The sequence below is a fragment of the Zalophus californianus genome, chromosome 14 (assembly GCF_009762305.2).
Source record: "Zalophus californianus isolate mZalCal1 chromosome 14, mZalCal1.pri.v2, whole genome shotgun sequence".
Classification (NCBI taxonomy): domain Eukaryota; kingdom Metazoa; phylum Chordata; class Mammalia; order Carnivora; family Otariidae; genus Zalophus; species Zalophus californianus.
This window is the reverse complement of record NC_045608.1, coordinates 74,094,917-74,114,694: the sequence shown is the minus strand read 5'-3', so window position 1 is coordinate 74,114,694 and position 19,778 is coordinate 74,094,917. Positions and strand designations below refer to the sequence as shown.

The following is a 19,778-nucleotide window of genomic DNA, read 5'->3' as shown; positions in this document are numbered from 1 at the left end:
GACATAAACTATATACTTTGCTATCAGTTCCCCATGAAGCTTTTATTCAACAAACAGTTCACTAAAAGAGCTATAGCTTATGAGCTTTGGCCAAGATTCTCCATTTCCAATTTTGCAACAAAAATTTCACCCTTCTTTGGTTTCTCTTGAGGGAGGAATCAGAATGCCAAAAGTCACCTTGATCTAAGCTACCTTATCAGAGAAAAACTAAGTGTAGATTTTTGTTTCCCTTTAGACTTTTCCTCATGTTTCATAGGTGGGGTCACTTCAATACACTGAACTAGAGTTTGAGATTTTTATTTCATTTTTCACTGGACTGGTTTTTTGGTATTAGTCATTAAAATGACTCCAACTATTTGAAGATATCTGGGATATTTGTCATTGTTCTGTTAAATAAAAAACTATTTTAGTTAACAAATACTTAAGTCATCTTTCCAGTTACCTAAAATAGTAATAATTGAAATTAATTGGATGTGAGCTTTTCTTACTGAATTTAGTGTCTCTATTAAATATATTATTGAAACCCTCACTTTGGAGTCTTTTGATTGAGAAATTGGCAAAATAGTTGACTGAAGTAAAAATAAGGAGGGAGCTGCCTGGTCATTCAGGTTTTTAAAGATGAAAACAGGGGCTCCTGGGTGGCTCAGTCCTTAAGCGTCTGCCTTCGGCTCAGGTCGTGATCCCAGGGTCCTGGATCGAGCCCCGCATCGGGCTCCCTGCTCCGCGGGAAGCCTGCTTCTCCCTCTCCCTCTCCCCCTGCTTGTGTTCCCTCTCTTGCTGTCTCTCTCTCTCTGTCAAATAAAAAAAGAAAAAAATGAAAACGTTAAGGATAAACTAAAGTATGAGCCTTATGATCAATCTGTTTTCGTAAATATCATCTTATACCTCCGCCACCATTTTTAAAGAAAGTAACCTAAAATAAAGAGCAATTGATAGTTGTGTTTGTTCGGCAAGTTGCAGATCTTGAGCGGTTGCTTTGACCATTCCATTTTTTAATTCCTTATAATTAAAATATGGGGGGAGCTGAACTAAATAAATTCTTTAATTCCTTCTACTTTAAAAAAGAATAGGGGTGCCTGGCTCAGTCAGTAGAACATGCGACTCTCGATCTCGAGGTTGTGAGTTCAAGTCCCATGTTGGGTGTAGAGATTTCTTAAAAATAAAATCTTTAAAAAAAATAATAGTTCTATGCATGGTTTATTTATATAAATAATTCTGTAGGATGCTTACCTTAAAAGTAACTTTTGAAGTGGGAAAGATGAAGTACGTAAATGGAAAGAGAATAACATTTTACCTGATCTGTAAATTTACAGTATAAAGAAAATTTATAAAATTTGCAGAAATTACTTTTTTCTATAAACAATTGTCCATTTCTTGTTAATAAGACTTTCATCTTATCTAAAGAGTCCTCATTTGACCACAACACCAGAAAAATAGAAATTATATACTATATCCTAAAAACTTTGTCACTCCATAGATATTCTTTATGCAAATGGTACTTATGAATTTAGGATAAGTGATCTTATTCTTAGATCTTTGAGATTGATCATAATTCATAGTCCAGTAGCCTCCTTGTGTATGGGTAAAATTACCAAAGATTTGTCCTTATCTCTTTGGAAGAAATAGCAACTAATTCTGCCCACAAGGGGGGAGCAGGGAAGGTGAACTTTGTTAGGTGTATCAAATGGTATTGACATAATAATATACATGTTTAAAGATAATGTAGTAGAGTATAATTAAAATGAAACTATATATTATCCTAAAAGAACTTATTTCAATTGTTTTAAAATATAAAGTGATTTCATAATACGGGTCAGAGTTTATTTTCAGCTTTATAGTAAATGTGCTGGTTTCTGGAATTTGGGGATAACACATAGTACACTTAGCTTGTGTTAATACCAACTGGCCAAATAGCTGTCAGACTAACAGCCTAGACCGTAGATATATTGTAGTAGGTACAGTAGCCGTATTGTGCTTATTCTGTCATTAGAATGAGATCATCTAATTTTCAATTTCCCCTTTTTCTAGACAGTAATGTTTCTTTTGTGTTTTTAGCCTACTCTCAAGACCTTCTCCAAACACATTCAGTAGTATTTCCCTAACTGTTTATTAGTTGTATAGTTCTCAAGAAAAATACTGAGCTTTGCATGACAAAACTTTAAGGGTATTGATTTGTTTGGAGATTCCTGGCTTAAGGTTTATTCTTTGTCTCTTAAAGATGCTTGAAAAGATGTCTTCCTTATTGTAAGCCCCGTGGAAATAGAAGCAAATAGACATTTATATATTTAAAATACGAGGAGAAGTAAAAAATAAAATGAAATATAGCCTGTGAAATATGGGGCTCGTATCCCTCCATGACTGAAGAAAATCCTTGTTTTCTAACGTGTGCCTGGGTTCTTCTGGTTTGTTTTTGTTTTGTTCAGTCTCCAGGACCTCCTAATTTTCAAGGGCACTGTGGGGCATATGTAGCATTTATTTGATGTATGTATGTGTATGCATATTTTCCCACATCTGTCTCTGTGGACCTATCCTTTGTGAAATCCTAAACCTTGTATTAATGCTTGGTTTGTGATTCATGGTGTTCTGAGAGCAATTATATAATTTTTCCTAGGGTGTTTATTCGATGTGCACTGTAAAAAAAAAAAAAATGGGAGTATTTTTTGGTAACTCTGCAGTTGCCTTTTTATTGGTGAATTTCTCTTTCTTTTACTGTGACCTGAGAATATCACTGTAGGCTCACTGCCAATTTCGTGAGCCGCTGCCTGCTTCAAAATGGAGGCAGGAAGGTATCCATTTTCATCAAGAGGATGACAGTGTTTCAGTCTCTCCGACCATCTGGAGAGAGGAACTTTTGGAGCAAAAGAAAATAGGGATTTGAAAAAATTATATTTAGCAGAAAAGGCAAGGGGGGAAACCAATTAAAGTTAAACTATACCTTATGAATTTATGCTTTTCGACTATGCTGCCTTCTTTAGAGGAAACATAAACAAGAAAATACACAGGCTATTTTTATAAAGGACTGTTCCCCAAGTCTCATGAGTATTAGTAAACGAATGTTCAGTAAATTAGGATTTTGGCACACTTTTTTAAGTTTATTGCACACACAAATATAATAAGAACTATAAAGTAGTGCCCCCCCCCTTCCTGTGTACATACTGATTGTTGGTGGTCTATGTAGATCTCGGCTTTTAATGGTCTTTCTCATGCATCTCTGCAAAAAGCTGACACTATGGGAATTTAATATTCCAAGATGTATTTGTCACTTTCTGTGGTCTGGATAGTGCATTTGTTTTCTCTCTCTCTGCCTCTTTCTCTCAGAAGTGAACATTTTAATTGAAAGGTAGAGCAAGAGGGAGAGGCTTGATGCGTGCCCTTCTGTTTGCACCTTTCATGAGCTCAGAGGCCTTCTATGTTTAAAAAAAAAAAAGATGCTTGGACAAGACGACCCTGTGGTCTTATATAATATACTTAACTAGACATAATTCTCAGTGTTCTTGCCTGTGACTAGAAAATATCCCCTGCCTCTAGTTTTCCAGTCACACAAATCTGCTCAGCATTTTTGTTGTTGTTGTTTGTTTTTCTGTATTCTGAAAGGGGCAGTGTTCTAGGGTTTGATCAGATTTGGAATGGACATGGAAATTTAGCATTTTGTGCCTGCTTCTTATCAAGTAATGGACCTTGAGGTGCTTTGGTCAATGCAGCAAGCAAAACTAAATTGTCTCTCCTTCCTCAGGTTTATGCTCCATCAGCAAGCACTGCCGACTACAATAGGGACTCGCCAGGCTACCCTTCCTCGAAACCAGCAGCCAGCACTTTCCCTAGCTCCTTCTTCATGCAGGGTAAGATGCTGCCACTTCTGCGGGGAAATCCACGGGGCAGAATCTCCCTGGGTCTTTTCAGGTCATATGTGGGGCAAAAGACTGCTGAACTGATACTCAAGAAATGGAATACTAGGCAAGTGGAAACTATTGAAGGTCATGCTCTTCTTTAGGAATTGAATTCATTAAAAATTCATCAATTAATTAAAACTTGACTAAGACTTATTTTTTAAACCAAAGCCCCTTGAGCAATGATGAGTTAAGATTAAACTGGTTGACTTCACTTAGAACTGACGCTTCTTGGGGGATGGTCTTCCATGACAGATCATTTCAGCTTCTTCTGTCCCCAAGAAGAATGTGTGTGTATTTTTAGAAGTGTTTTGGTTCAGTGTGTATTTTGAGCATCCTGGATCTAGCCAACTGGGAACACATTGTCCTTATGTATAACTTCATATAAAAATTTTAGCCACTTATTAATTTATAGATACGAACAAGAGCCCCATTTAAGATAAAGCAACCTATCTCAAGACTGAATATTATTTCATTACACAGCAAAAGCTCCACCCCAACATGGTAATTGATTTGGAGTAAAAGACCCAGCTTTTGTCCCAGACAAATTGACAAAATTACAGTTTCATAGTAGCTGAAGTATATTTATTCTTTTAACTGTGCCGTTTATTTAATGAAATGGATATGGATGCGTCCCCCTGAGCTGACAGTCTTGCCACTGGTAGCCCAATTCCTTTCTGCTGCTTGGAAAAGACTGGAATAGTTAGAATGACGCCAGCTGCGCGTAAGAATAGACTGTCCAGAAGATGCACCTAAGGCTTCATCCCTGATAAGCCTGTGGCACTTATTTATCAAAATATGATGATCTCGTTGCCAAGTTAATACTCTGAAATTTGGATGTGGAATTTACCAAGAACTCCTGTACCTGTACGCAGAACTTTCAACTCTTTCTGCCCGGGTGTGAAAACCTTTTTTGAGCATGCCTTGGCAAAGTGCTGTGGGATTTCCTTTTCGTGCTGCTCTAGGAAGGGCCGTGTCACTGGGACGGGGAGCACCTTGGAGCAGCAAGTAACTGGGGAGCAGCTGGGTGTCTCACTTAGCTTGCAGTGGACATCCTCAAAGTCATTCTGATTAAAAGGGACTTTTTTTCTTGTCCTTCAGAGTATTCGCTTTTTCAGGTTGCTAGTTCACATGTGAAATTCCATGGGAAATCTATAAAATTGAATTAAATGGGTCTCTCAGAAATGGAGAGAATTTCTTCCACGCATAATACAGCTCATGTTCATACGGGTCCTTTATCTGTGTGACCTGTCCTAGGTGTAACTCACAAAGGGACCCAGCAGGATATGTCACTTGAGGGCATCCTGGGCTGGGACAAAAGGTTTATCCCCTTCAGCTGTAAAGAGTAGCCACTTGAGGCTCCACTCCCCTCTTTTGCAACCAGTCAGAGCAACTGGGCTACCAGTGCTTATCGAGATGGTCAATTCAAGGATTCATCACTCAAAGCAGATTTTCCCTGAGAAAATTGACAGGATAGATTTCTTCTATCTGCCTTCAGGAGGGTGCTTGCTTAAACAGTGCACACCACGTGGGAAGTCAGGTAGATTAAAGCAGAAAACAGTAGACTATTCTCCACGGCAGACCACGCAGAATATGGGGAACGAACTTGCTTTTCTGCATATGAATACCCCAAAAAGCAAAAAAAAAAAAAATTGAGTTGACATTTATGATGAGCTCAATCAATTTGCCCACATCTAATTCTATTCTTTCAAAACAACATTATGCCAAGATCATGGGATGTGATAAATATTAATTTATTGTGAAAAGCATAATTTATGTAAAGTATGTATTTTTATAAGTCTGCATTGAGTAGTGTTCTGTGTTAACAAGTCCTAAATGTATTTCCATATAGTACATCATGTTGTCAGAATGTTTCAGGAGACTCTCGTTCAATGATACATATTCTCAATTTATTTGTCATAGATGCCATCTATTTGAAATGTTAGGGCCTTAACTTCATCTTTGAATTTAAGGTGACATCTAAACTTCCACAACCTGAAGGCTAAATCTTAAATGCATGAATAGTAACTTCTAGAAAGTCCTGTGTTTTCCCATTAGGATCACAGAAACAGCACCTCGTGATCCTGTCTCACATCGGCTTCCTTCAGTGATGGGCGCATGGTGCCCGGAGGATTCAGGTCTTAAAAAAACACACAGTTTGGGTGAAAGATACTCAGGGACTGTCAGGAGCATATTTTAAACTCACTACCATGTGACCTCTCATTTTTCAGTTGAATTTCCATCTTCTAATTAAAACTCTTAAGTTGTCAAAATCACAGGATTTTTTTTTAAGAAATCTATTGATCATTCCTCCCTGTCCTGAAACTATTCCAGTTTTTGGAATTCTAACTTCTAGATATAAAAGCTCAGTGAAAAAAAAGCTTTGTGGTATATAGTGTTGGATTTAACTTGCCTATTGCCTAAATTTTCAAAAGGTCTTTATTATGTAACATATACAGTGAAAATAATCTTATTTTCAAGGAGGTGGTACCTGCTGTTCTGTGAACACCCAGCTGATGGCCTGGCATTCAGCTGACATTCAATAATTTCTGTTAAACCGTTGAAAGAAGGGAAAATCTGAATTCAGCAATGACATAGATTCCTGCCCACCCCACCCCCACCAACCACCTTCATTTTGAGAAACCCAAACCAAACACCAGTGATCCCTAATAGTAACTTCTAGGCCAATAGACCAGAAAAGAAAAAGAATCTATAAAAATGTTTTAAATAGGCTGTTAACAAAAGGTTAACTTAATATTGAAAGGTACTTCATATAATGTCCACATCATTTTAAACCTCTTTTTAACTTATAGCTTTATAAAATCCAGAACCTCTTAAAATCATCTCTAGTGTAATATCTACCTTATGATACGTGTGTACCCTTTCAACTGCTACTGAAGACTTAAGGTAGCTATAGAATTATGCACCAAAAAATAAAAGTTAAAAAAGAAAACTCAGAACTAGATATCTGAGACTCATGTTCCCTATAAATTATAATGTAATTTCAACTTTAATTCTACCGTGTATGTAATAAAAAGGAAATTTAGTCTTTTAAATCTGAGATGTTCTTTTTCATTCTTATTGCTTTATCTGCATTTAAAACTTGTAAACGTGTCAGCTCTATAATGTGTTAAGTATTTTATTTTCATCACAAAATTTAGGAACAATTTAACTGTTAGTTTCCATAGAAAAGGAGGTCAGGGGACTTTCAAGAAATGTTTTCTTTAGTATTGTTTACCTGGCTGACTTGATATAATTCTACATAGAAATGTGTTCTGTTCTTTTATAGCGGAATTTTTACTAAGAACGCTGCCTATGGTAAATATTTACATTTGTTTGGCAATATAGAGCCACTTGGGAAAAAAGAAAGATGACTGTCTTCTGATGTAATCAGCAAACAGCACAAAGATGAATACACAACAGGCAGCCATTTTCAAGTATATGAAAAAAACCCTATTCTGTAGGGCAAGGCTGAATGCCTCCAAAAAGTCATGGTTTTCTTTGTCCTTTACAGATGGCCATCACAGCAGTGACCCTTGGAGCTCCTCCAGTGGGATGAATCAGCCTGGCTACGGAGGAATGTTGGGCAGTTCTTCTCATATTCCACAGTCTAGCAGCTACTGTAGCTTGCATCCACACGAACGCTTGGTAAGGCAGATGTACATGGTTATGGGGGCGACACGGTTAGTTTATGAAATCTCATTCTCTGCCTTTCCATGCATGTACACAAGGACTCTGTAATGAATGTAAAAACGGTATACACCTATTATTCTTATAGTTATCTTGTTTCTGAGATCAAAGGCAGAACAGATCACCTTTGTAAGCCCTTGCGGCTTTTCTTTGCCAGTGTTCTTCTGTTTGTGGTGTTTTATTCCGTGCTTTCTTTATGACAATGTTAGCCTCCTTCGGACATAAATACATGTATTTGAGCTATACAATTTCAGCTATGGTGGATCCTTGTCATTTATTTACTGTCTGTAGTTTTGAAGAGTCTACTGCAGGGGGCAGAGTGACAGTAGACTTGAGAGTAGGTGGCCTGCGTCTCCCCTGTGCATTTCCACTTCCGCTTACCAGCTTCTGTCCCCAGTGACAGCTTTGACCTGTGGTGCCACACCCAAAGGAAAGAGTTCCTGTTTCCCATACACTCCACTAGTCATGGCAACCATGGGGGTTCTGTATAGATCAGATTCCCAGTTTTCAGTGGTTTAGCTGTAATTCCACACCTCCCAACATCCCAGTGATGCTCCGTTTCCTCTCTCAGTTGAAAACTGCTGAGCTGTAGGACATTATCTTGTTTCATTACTGAAGTGTCCATTCTGCCCATCGCCTACACTCATCCATCCTAGTGTGTCCCTTTATCTTGGAGGAAGCAATTCATCTTTTCCAGCCTCAAAAACTCCCACAGCTCAGAATCCACCTAGGAACTTAAGTCGAGCATTACATGGAGATCATGAGTTAGGTGTGAGATGCAGGGAAGATGGGACTGAGTCCCTCGTGCAGCCCTATAACTTTAAAAATGTATGAAGTTGTGATCCTACAAATGCAGAAAGATCTGACAAATGCAGTGATCTTTCGTGGTCCTTGTGTCTCTACTCTTCATCTCAAAATTGCCCCTTGTTCTTCTAACACCCAGGTTCCTGTGCCTTTCTCTGCTCTGCAATAGGAAATAGCACTTTCCGGATTTCTGTGGTCTTGCCTCTCTTTTGTTCAACCACTAGAAACATAGAAAAGGTGACTTATGTTCTATTCTGACAATGTAAAGTATTTCAGAAGTTACAGTCTCTAGACCTGGTGATAGAGACACTGTGGTCAGTTAGCCTATCTGTTAACGAGAGGCAAATGATGGAAATAGAATTGGCCTTTTTATATCATCTGCCAAGTTTGAATGTGTAAATCAAACTATCCCAAATTTCAGCACATCTTTAGTAAATAGCAAATGATTTACTTGCAAATTTTATCTTCTCCCACCTCCTACTTTGAGGTATTAGAGCGAAAGCTTAGAGAAATATCAGCTATTATTATACTAGAATTTCTTCTTGGCCAACGTCTTTATTTCCCCATCATCATTTTCCACTTCTCTAAGGAACTCATGATCAAAACTACATGTGTCCTATGAGCGAGGAGAATTTTGATTACAACTAAAAGATTTTGGCAATATACTAGCATAACATGGAATGTCAGTCCTTCTAAGAGTTGTTCATTTGACATTTATTTTTGTTCTTCCCATATTTCTTTCTTTCTTTCCTTATCATGCTCTAGAATTTTGATGTAGGTGGTTTGATTTTATCCCAATCAAATTCACTGCATGGGCGGAGATATCTTTAAAATGTGCTCAAATGCATAAAAAGTGTAATTTTAAAAAGGAAACCAACTGCATTTCTTTTAGAAAAAATTTTGCTGAAAATCTTAAAAACCAAAACAATATTATCAACCAGGAAGAAAGATCATTTTGAAGGAATAACCCAACAGGTTGTGTCAGATGCTGTATTTGTAATGTCACTTATCTAACACAGAACATGGGAGTTTCATTCTTAATGTGTTTAGCAGATCTTAGAGATTAAGGGTTTGTTTCAAAAAATGGTAAATGAATTAGGTCTCTGGTAATGTATCCTAATAAATTTTCTCACTGATAGGGAAACTGTTAGATTATTATATCTAGTAATCATTGTAATTTCAGTATTAACCATTTGAAAATCTCTTGCTGAAATGCCTTTCAGAAATCTGACACTGAGAATAATTTGAGTATGCAGTAGGCACTTAGTATCCTTTCACTTGAAAATAATGGTAGTTCCTCACAATTTTCATCTCTAGCTTTAGCCAGTCTCACACAGAACAAAGGAATAGTTTGAGAAAAAGAAGAGTGTTTTCCTTGTATTATTTTGGGTATAATTTGGCCAAATTAGTATTGTCTCTAAAGGTACAATATTTTAGAAACATTATTGCCTTCATTGCTTTATACTGTATTGTAACAGAATGTATAATTGTAAAGCTCCAAATCCACGCATTTCAGTAGCAACTGTCGAATCACCAGTTTTGATTCTTTAAATCCCCTTTACACTTTCAGCTTCTACAACACAATCCCACGGCTAATCACTGCTATGTCACAGATACACATACAGGGTCATGCGGAAGAATGGAGTTTGTGGTTAAGCTTTGGAATGGGTTGTTGTAGAAGATTTAAGGTTGGCATGACTTGGCAGAGTTCTGTTTAGAAATAAGATAGAGTCCTCTGTCTGGCATGGTCTTTGCCCCGCAGAGTGAAATAGTCTTAGGAGTCTGCAATTTTAATATAAAAGAAGTTCTGAATAAACCCTTACCCTGGTGATTCTCAACCAGGTGTGATTTTACCCCCTCAGGGAACATTTGGGAATGTCCGAAGACATTCTTGGATGTTCCAACTGGTAAGGGTTACTGGAATCTAGCGTATAGAAGCCAGGGATGCGGGTAAACATACTGCAATGCATAGGAGATACCCCCACAGCAAAGAACTATCTGGCATAAAAGATTAATGGTGCCAAGGTTGTGAAACCTTCCTGAGCCCAAAGCATGATTTTATTCTTAGTATGTGCCACCAAGTATATTTTCTAATCTTTGAATTATCAACCCATTAGTAATAACAGTATTATTAATAGAAACATTTTCAATACTTATTCTGTCAGTAGGCTCCAGATATGCTGTAATTGGGCATCATAAGTAAAAATAATTCAATAGTGGGCATGTAAAGCTCTTATACTTTCTCAGTCTCCCCTGTCTATGTGTAGTAAGCAGGGCAGACAGTATCAATAGCTGGAGGAAGAGAGGCTAAGGGGACCTCTCATCCTTGGTCCCTAAATACTCTAAAAGAGACATACTTCACACATCAGTGATATTCTCTGTAGTATGTTTATTACGTCTCTGAGTGACAGTAGTTTTCAAGACACTTGTAAAATAATGTAGTTATAAATCTCATTAATTTCTTTCAGCATCCTATTTTCTGTGAGTCTCTAAAAATAACTGATTTAAATGGATTGCATTTGTTTCCCCATTAAAATCAAAAGGGGAGGAATTTTCTTATCGTTCTCTAAACTCAGTATTAACCCTCTCTCTGTTAAATCCTGAATTACTGCCCATATGGCACCATGTTAAAGGGTCTAGAAATCCTCCCCGATGTGAAAATCTTTTTCCCATTCCACCCTGTGATTATATAGTCGTTTAAATATTTTTCAAAATTCTTTACCTCTGTCTTGATTTTTGCATATCTGGGACTGATTTATACAGTTTCTCTATTCTCAGCACAGAATAGCATTGTGTAGAAATGAAGGCAAACCATCCCTTTCTTTCAGTTGCCTTCTTCTATGTTCAGTTTCTTTTTCTCTTCTTTATTACTGTGTTTAGCTGTCAAGCAGAATTAGTTGTTCTAAGTTTGGTGTTCCATGGCTTATCCAGTCTTTTAGATTAGCTGTACCATGGAATGTGCCCATTCTATCGTTGTTTGGAGAAAAGTTCATGGACTGCTTGGGGCATTTTGTAAGCAGCAAGTAGAAATGAGTTTAACAGGTGGCCTAAGGAATTTTTTGGTCAAGCACAGAGGTCCATGAAATTAAAAAGTTTGAAAGGCATTCTTGGGAAGTTGGAAAGTTTTAAGGGTATCGTCTCAACTTTTTCACTGATGTTGACCTTTCAGTTGGACTATTTTGAGTGCGTAGAGGTAATATTGTCAAAGGCATCCACCATGGCATTGGCAGATCTAATGTAGGTTCGTTTTCTAGACTGTTTAGTTCTCTTTCAAATAAGTGGCATTTCAATTCAGTATTTATTAAATGCCAACTGATAACCAGTTGTTCATTGAGGATATAGGATAATTATGTGTTCAGCACTCAGCCACAAGTTGTGGGGATGCAGAGGTATAAGCTCTATTCCTTCCCCTTAAAGAGTTTACAGTATAGGTGGAAATGCACTTGAAAGAGAAAGCAATGAAAGGTAGCACATAATTAGGTGTTAAATGGCACAGCGCAGAATGTGAGTGCATTAGGGATTCAGAGAAGAGATCGTGCAAGAGTTAGAAGTAGGAAGGAATACTGAAGAAAGAGGTAGAACCCAAGATGGGCCTCACAAAATTAATACAGAAATACCAAGACACCAGGGTTTCACTCTTATGAATAGTGCCTGGGCTGTACACACCCCTGACTTTTAGCATCATATTCGATCTCTAATTTTAATCAAATCTCCACTAATGACATAATAAAGATCCATAGCTGGTTAATATATTACATATAAGAAAAATTGTATTTTAGCCAAAATAGTTTTCCTTTACATGTCTGTAACACATTCAAATACCTATAACTTTTTAAGCTATGTTTTTATCTTGAAAAATAAAATAGCTCGATGTGTTTTGGTAACTAACTGTGTCCCTGTTGGTGATCTGCTCATTCCCAAACAGATGGGTTGGTAGCAACTAATTTGCCACCTTACAGGCACTATGATACACCCCCAAGAAAAGCAGCTTATTTGGACAACAAGGGTAATAATCGATCTCAAAGCCAAACCTTAGGACAAATGATCCTCTAAAGATGTTCTTTTTTCATAGTCAGCTATCTTGTAGATTACTGATGAAGAGGACACATAAAGAAAGGACTCAAATCAGTCTTTCTCATTTCATTCATTCCAGTTTAATTCAATATAGTCATTGATTTAAGGCTTTACATATTGATGTTTTAGAGAGATATTTAATCATCGTTACTTTTTAAAAGTTTTCCATTTACCATTCTGTTCTTGCTAGAGTTCAGAAAGGTGGTCCAGTTTTGCAGGAGGAGGATTTGAGACTGGCTGCTGTTTGCTATTTAGTGTCCAAAAGTTCAGGATAAAGTGCAATGTCAACCCCATAGGTCACGATATTGTTTTATTCATTTTATCATGGAATCTTTCTTACTCGATCAGTAGTTCATATGAAAAAATAACAGTAGAAATGGTCTTTTATGTTGCTGACACCTCAGAGATTCTTTTAAGCAGTAATTTTTAGATTTAGAGACTGTGATCATTTCTCACTGTCCTATAGTGCCATTGTATTCCTCTACATTTGATGCAAGCCCAAACCAACTATGTGTCTTTGTATTTTATTATCTGAAAAATGAAAGCTGTCAGATCTAAGCAAGATGTATTCTTGGATATTTTGAAATTCTAAGGGCTGTCTCCATTGCAAAATGAAGAGTTCTGAAAGGAATATTAGAAACCTAACCCACTAAATATTTCATGGTTGAATGTGGCCTCCTTTTTTTTTGCTTCTTGCTACAGAGCTATCCATCACACTCCTCAGCAGACATCAATTCCAGTCTTCCTCCGATGTCCACTTTCCACCGTAGTGGCACAAACCATTACAGCACCTCTTCCTGTACACCTCCTGCCAACGGGACCGACAGTATAATGGGTGAGTCATAGAAATGTCAATTCTGATGCCGACAGTCAAGGTCAGGGTTTCATGATATAGGACCTCTTTTTTCTCCCCATAATTGAAGAGCAATCAGGCAATGAATATTTGTCACACAACTGAATGAAAATACATGAACCAAACAGAAATAGTCATTGGCTTATCCATAATCACTTTTTTTTTTTTTTTTTTTTTTGGTCACAAGAAACTGATATTTGGCTACTTGGTTCATTGTGAGTTATTAGATTGAACAAAAGTTGAACTAGACCCAAACTACCTTGCTTCTCGCCCTCTCAAACAGTGAGGAAAGTGAACTTTTATAAGACAAACCACTGAAGACTAGTGAGATAGGGGGCAAGTTAGCTCTTAATAGTAATTATTGACCACTTCCCAAATTCCAGTCACTGTGCTAAACTCTTAACCATGACATACCACAGTCTTCCAGAGACTAGTTCCTGTGAAATTCGTGGGTGATTATTAATAACTAGATGGCTTCACCTCCTGGAGAATGTGGCATCGTGGAGTCCTTCAGAGGGGAAGAAGCATTTGCTTACTGATTAGAGAGCAGATGCCTGGGCATCAGGGCTAGAAGTTACTCACTGCCTTTTCTCAAGCAGATTTACTAATGAGTTGAGGCCCAAGCAGACTGCTTCTTCTCAATGAACTAAACCATCATCTTCTGGTTCCTTATGATGTCAATTGTAATTCTCTCCCGAGACCGATGATTCCTCCACCAGCGCTCTCTCCTGGAGGGAGGAGATAGGCAGGTGTCCAGCTGCCCCCGGAGGAAAGTGTCCAGGCTGGGGAGGAGGCAGCCACCCCCTTCTGCATTGGCCTTTAACAACTTTGCCATCCGGAGGAATCACACAGCCTGGACGTTCCAAGTTCTTATTAAAACCTCAGACCTCACTGGTCGCCACTAATCTGGGCCTAGCTCAAACTCACACCTTGCTTGCCCTCAAGATCTGTTCCAGTGGGTCCCCGAGGAGAACATTAACTGTATGTTTTAGAGAGAAGACTATGTGACAGCCTAACCCCACTGTTTATTCCCCTTAGCTCTCTGCAGTTTTTCATTTTCTGTAGAGAGTCCGCAGGAGTTGGGAAAGTGGTATGAATCACTTACGTGGGAGAGTTTTTGATGAAAGGGAAGAGATGTGCTTTGAAATGTTGTAAATATAATTCTGCCTAAATAATACACTCCCTGCTTATTCAATAATATATTTCACACTTGAGATGAGCCACCTCACAGCCCTTCGCTATTATGTCTCACTAAGAAGCAAATTTACAAGAGTTTCCATTTTTGTAACTTTTCATAACAAAGCTTCTACAAATGTGTTGCATCAGTTTGACCTTGGAGAGGAATGGACAGAGGTCACATGGGGAAGTTGGGTTAGCTATCAGTGCAGTTTTGGCAGATTTGAAAAACAAGAAGAAAGAAAGAAGTGCAGAACTGAAAGGGTGAGAAAAGCATATTTCACTTCAGTGTGGTTTGACAAATGGAAAGCCCCTTTCTGCAGTCATGAGGTCTCGTTATAAAGAAGGATGACCGGTCATTCATCCTCTTACACGGCAGATTTCCTGTCTACTTGTGGTTTGAGTAATTTTCTTTTTTAGGAAGGTATAAAGGTGGAGCAAAAGCTTGAGTTGAGGAAAACATACTTGGGCATTGTTTGAAAAAATGTTGTGTTAAATGATGTACAAAACAGTCTTTCTGGGAGAGAGGCACCACAACTTGGGAAGAAAGAGATATTTTGAGATGGAATAATCATTCTCCATGAGCTGTGGTCAGCATGGCCACAAACCCCCGTGGGCCTAAGATTTGCTTTATTTAAGATGGTTGACTCATCATTAGCCTGTGGATGAACAGGAATGTCTGCTGTCCTTCTTCACTGGGTCTGGGCAGCTGTGGAGTAGTAGATGACTTCTGCATTCTAACAGGCTCAACCACACGCTGAAGATGGAGTAAACTTGTTATACAGACCACAGGGCCCTATTGAAGTGGAGGGAGGGTCTCGACAATAATAAAAGAGCCATAATTTTAAAGGTGAAAGTCTGAGATTTCTGGAACCCAGAAAAAGGTTTTTAAGAATAACTTTATTACATAAATTATTCCATAATCATGGGTATACTTGTCAAAATCTATAAGCAGAATGTGAGAAAGCTTTATAATCTTCTCAGGAAATAAGTAGAGAGGATAATTCAGCTTTTTGGAGGAACAGACCTTTATTAACTTGCATAAATGCAGTTATTACTTTAGGATTATGTTAAGGGAGAACATTCTAGAATGCAATTCCTTACGTTAAAATACAGAGGAAAATTTAAATATGCTAATAAGCCCTGGTATTGCAGGGTGTCGAGCGGCTTGTGTTTCTTCCCGCTTTAATTTTCTTAGGCTTTGGATTGATTTTTAGAGTGTGGTAAAAGTCAGGGATGGCAGCACCTCTGTGTAACAAGGAGAGATTTCTCTTCTGATGTTAGTGATACTTCCCTAACAAACAGTATGGATTAATAGGATACATCTGTAGACTTTTGAAAGTATTTGGCATATACTCGTTCTGAAATGCAGGAAATAAAGAAATATTACATTGCCTGTATCTCAAAGAACAAACAGAGCTAATTAAATAATTGGTAAATAGAGAACACATAGCCTCACACATGTTTGAGATTACACACATGATTCCGTAGAAAATGACTGTAAGCACTGCTAATGCCGTAAGAATGGGGCTCAAGCACTAACACATGGACATCACATTTTTCAAGTTTTCTTGGTGAAAAAGCGCAAGGCAATGCAATCTCTTCATAAATGGCGTTTATGTCTTAGGAAGCTGCTTTTTTTTTTTTCAGTTCAGAAGGAGATCATTGCCCCGCTTCTGAGTTTCATGTTATAATGTGTCCTCCCGGCCGTCAGTGAATGTCCTGAACTGATCATAGAACAACAAAATGCATGTGGAGTGAGAGGCAAGCTTAGCACCATCAGAAGGTGACCCCCTGGAAACACGCCCCCTTGTCCTCTGTTCTGTCCTCTGCATTTCAAAGATGGCAGACGCTTGCCGAAGCTTGCGATGGCTTGTTTGACTTGGTGGGGTGATCACAGTTTCTCGTTTTGTTTTGTTGGCTCTTGCCCTTTACTGCCCAATATCAATTTTTTGAGAAATAAGTGCTTAAGAAGGACAGCACACCCCAATTATCATAACAGGATTTTTTTTTTTTAAATGCACATTCATCCGTGGATTTTCGAGAGAATTGTCACTTATTTTACCTGGGGCATGGAGTCCACTGTTTTCCTCTGAAGCCTCGTCAGCGAACTCTGGAGGTTACATTCAATGTTTCTGAATTGGAAGGGTCTATGAAGCTCCCTGGAATTATAGGAATGTAATGCATGGGACACAGCATGGATTCTTACTAGTTCCACTGGTAGAGTACCCAGTTAAAGAGAAGAGCTAAATCCAGAGTTACCACCATCAGAGCCTGTTAACTATATTCCTAAAACCCTTCCAGGGCAGTGCGGCTGGATGTACGTGGGCAAGTGTTTAGATGCCAACCTATAGAGGATAGAAATGTCTAGAGGATAGAGCCCACATATATTTTGCTATCTACGTATTTCCTTCTTACCCACAATGTCCAATCCCTTCTTGACCAAAAAGCTTGAGAGCGCTGCCTAGCCTAACACGGTCCCCTGAGGTTACTCAATGACAGGAGTGCTCCAGTACCCCACTGGGGGATACCATGTGTATACCTTCCCAGGGTGTGACCCCTTCTTGTTTGGGACTCCACACCCTCCCTTCCCCTCGGAGGGAATTGGGCATAAAACTAACATAATGGTTATAATAACTATTATTGTTCCATTAGTCTTTGACTGGCCTGCTTTCTAATGCATGGTACTTCCCATGTTTTTAAACCTCAAACCAAACAGTGTTGAAGCAACAGACTGCCATGATTGATTTAATGCAACATATGCTAAGGATTACCCTGGAATATCTATCTGGTTCCTGAATTAATCTGGCTTACAACTTTCACTTCTAATGACATGTTTGTATGACATGATGCATTTTAGTATGTGGCTTTTCTAGTAGAAACATTATGTCCATTTCCCCTTGAGGACTTGGTTTCACAGTAATTTTATTATTAGAATAGTCACATAATATTCACTTTGTCTTTTGTAAGAATCTCGAGCCTTCAAATACAGTTGGGTGATGAACAGGCACAGAGCATGAGAGTAATATGGATTTTATCCAGCAGTGACATGGCATCTTAGTTACAAAGACCACCAACGGAGAACAATAAACTGGTTTGATTTAAGTCTTCTCTTCCATTTCCTACACATGGTCCTGGGGCCCAACTCCCCCCTTGAATTCCTAGGAATCCCTCCTGCTAAAAATTAGTGCATTGTGGCCTATATTTGAGTCTTTATTCTAAAATTGTGTGTAGTAGGAATGCTGGAGATACTCCTTCTTTTGTCATCTTTATAGAGATGAACTCGTGGCTCATTTTGGAAGCATTATGCTGCTTCTAATTGTTTAATCACATGAAGGTCACTTGGACACAGTTCAAAAAACCCTAAATTTTAAAGCAGTCATCATCTTTTGGATAAATTCACTATGAATTGTACTTCTTATTCCTTTTAGATCTTCACAGTGTTCCCAGCCTGAAGTTACGGGTGTGCAATAAAGGGATAACACATTTTCCAAATTCTGACTTTCAGTAGCCGGTCCCCAGACACCACTCATTCTGGTGTTGTGATTAGGGTGTGTTTTAATAGGAATTGCTGTTTCCACAAAGCTGAGATTGAGACCGAGGGTGGTCCCACATGAAACCGAAGATACCAGACCCTTCTTTCTGCTCCATCTTCTAGCCAGCAACAGCACCTGTGTTCGAGCCATCTGAATAATGCTTAGGGGGCTGGCAGTCTCGAATCCTCCTACAAAATTGCAGTTCCTTTTAATAACTGCTCATCTTCTATTCATATTTACCTTACTGCTTTAGAGACTGATTTGTTTGTTTTTTTTTTCTTGAGCAACAGAAATTGATTAGAGCTAAAATAAAAGAAATCAATCCTGTCTTTACGTAGTAGGGGCAGTACTTTTATTTATCTTCCTATTATATGAGCATTTTGGCAATTTCTAATAATACGAGTTGACAAAAACTTGGGCCTAGAATAGGAATCGAGCCTGTTACATGAAAGCCACAACGTGGACCTGATGAGCACAAAGTTTGATTAGAAGTGTGTTTGGCCAACCACGACCCATTACTACTCAGTATAAAAAAGAAGATGCCACTTGAGAATTTAAATTCACTTTCTGATTACGTATGCCTTTGTGGACAAAGCAGTCACACAAATAAAAAGAGAAATCTTTAAGAGAAGGACCCATGTAGCCTAACATGTTCAGGGGCTCGGAAATGTGTCTTCTCCCACATTTCCTGGAACAGAACAAAAGGCATTCCAACTGAAAGGGCAAATTGGCCCCAGTACGCTGCTTTGAAATTTAAGCCCCTGGGTTTGGCCCTCCAGCTGCTGCAAGGTAGAATGGCTTCATGGGAAAAAATAGTCTGTTCTTATCAGTAGCTTCCATGAGTAGCCTTTGGAGTTTTCTGAAACATTCTCATGACCACATGAGGTAAGAAGTTGATTCTAGTTTTTATTCTACTTCCTGAGTCCTAAAACAGGCACTAATAGAAAGTTTAGTTGGAAAGGTGTAGTACAAAAGTAATCTTAATGATCTTACCTTGTCTCTTCTCAAGTGTGATTTTATGCTGTGTGTATATCATTTATTTTTTAAATGTCCCTAAGATATTTCTGTTGGTTTTCATGAAAATATATTTTGAAAATTTTATCACCCTCATGTTAAAGTTGTTCAAAGGAAGATTTAGTCTTTTGAAAGCTACTACTGTAACAAATTTTATCTGTAATTGAAACAACCTCTTGTCTTTTTTGGTGATTTAGGTTTTTTTGTTAGGTAATATAATTTTTTTTGCCGGTGTGGCTCTGAAATTCCATTTCACAAAGATCTGTTTTCTAATCAAGCAGATCACAAATTTGTTTGACTGGTAAATCTAATTTTTAGGTATCTGATAATACTGCTTCTAGGAAAAAAAAAATGTATCTAATTGCCCCCGAATACCATCGTAGTACATGTCGAAAAAATGTTAGTGCTCTCTGTGCTTTCAAAATCTTTATTATTTTCTCTTTAGAATTGTTTTTCATTTTTAGGAGCTCCTCACTGCAGAAATTTTCATTTTCACATGAGATTTAATTTCAGTTATCTCTTATATTTAAGTATTTTTAATATTATTGGCATCTGGGAGCCCCTTCCACTAGCTCAATTGTATGTCTGACCCTCATTTCAAAGATGCCCTTATACTTATAATCCTTAGTACTAATAACCAATATACTTTTAATATTATGAACTTGTGATATAAAAAAGGATGGTTTTGTCAGAGGGTGGTTGCGTTCCTTTTATTGCATACCAGTTTTCTTTCAGTTTTAGTAA

General features: G+C 38.0%; 1 protein-coding gene across 31 annotated transcripts in view; it reads left to right on the top strand.

The window, feature by feature from the left end:
- The window catches only part of TCF4 (transcription factor 4), a 352,937-nt gene that overhangs the window by 292,321 nt on the left and 40,838 nt on the right, over positions 1-19,778 (top strand). For all 31 annotated transcript variants that reach the window (XM_027576841.2, XM_027576852.2, XM_035723992.1 and 28 more), the window contains 3 exons: positions 3,734-3,839; positions 7,402-7,535; positions 13,158-13,290. In XM_027576841.2, the coding sequence (XP_027432642.1) occupies positions 3,734-3,839; positions 7,402-7,535; positions 13,158-13,290 (373 nt within the window). The remainder of the gene's footprint in view (positions 1-3,733; positions 3,840-7,401; positions 7,536-13,157; positions 13,291-19,778) is intronic.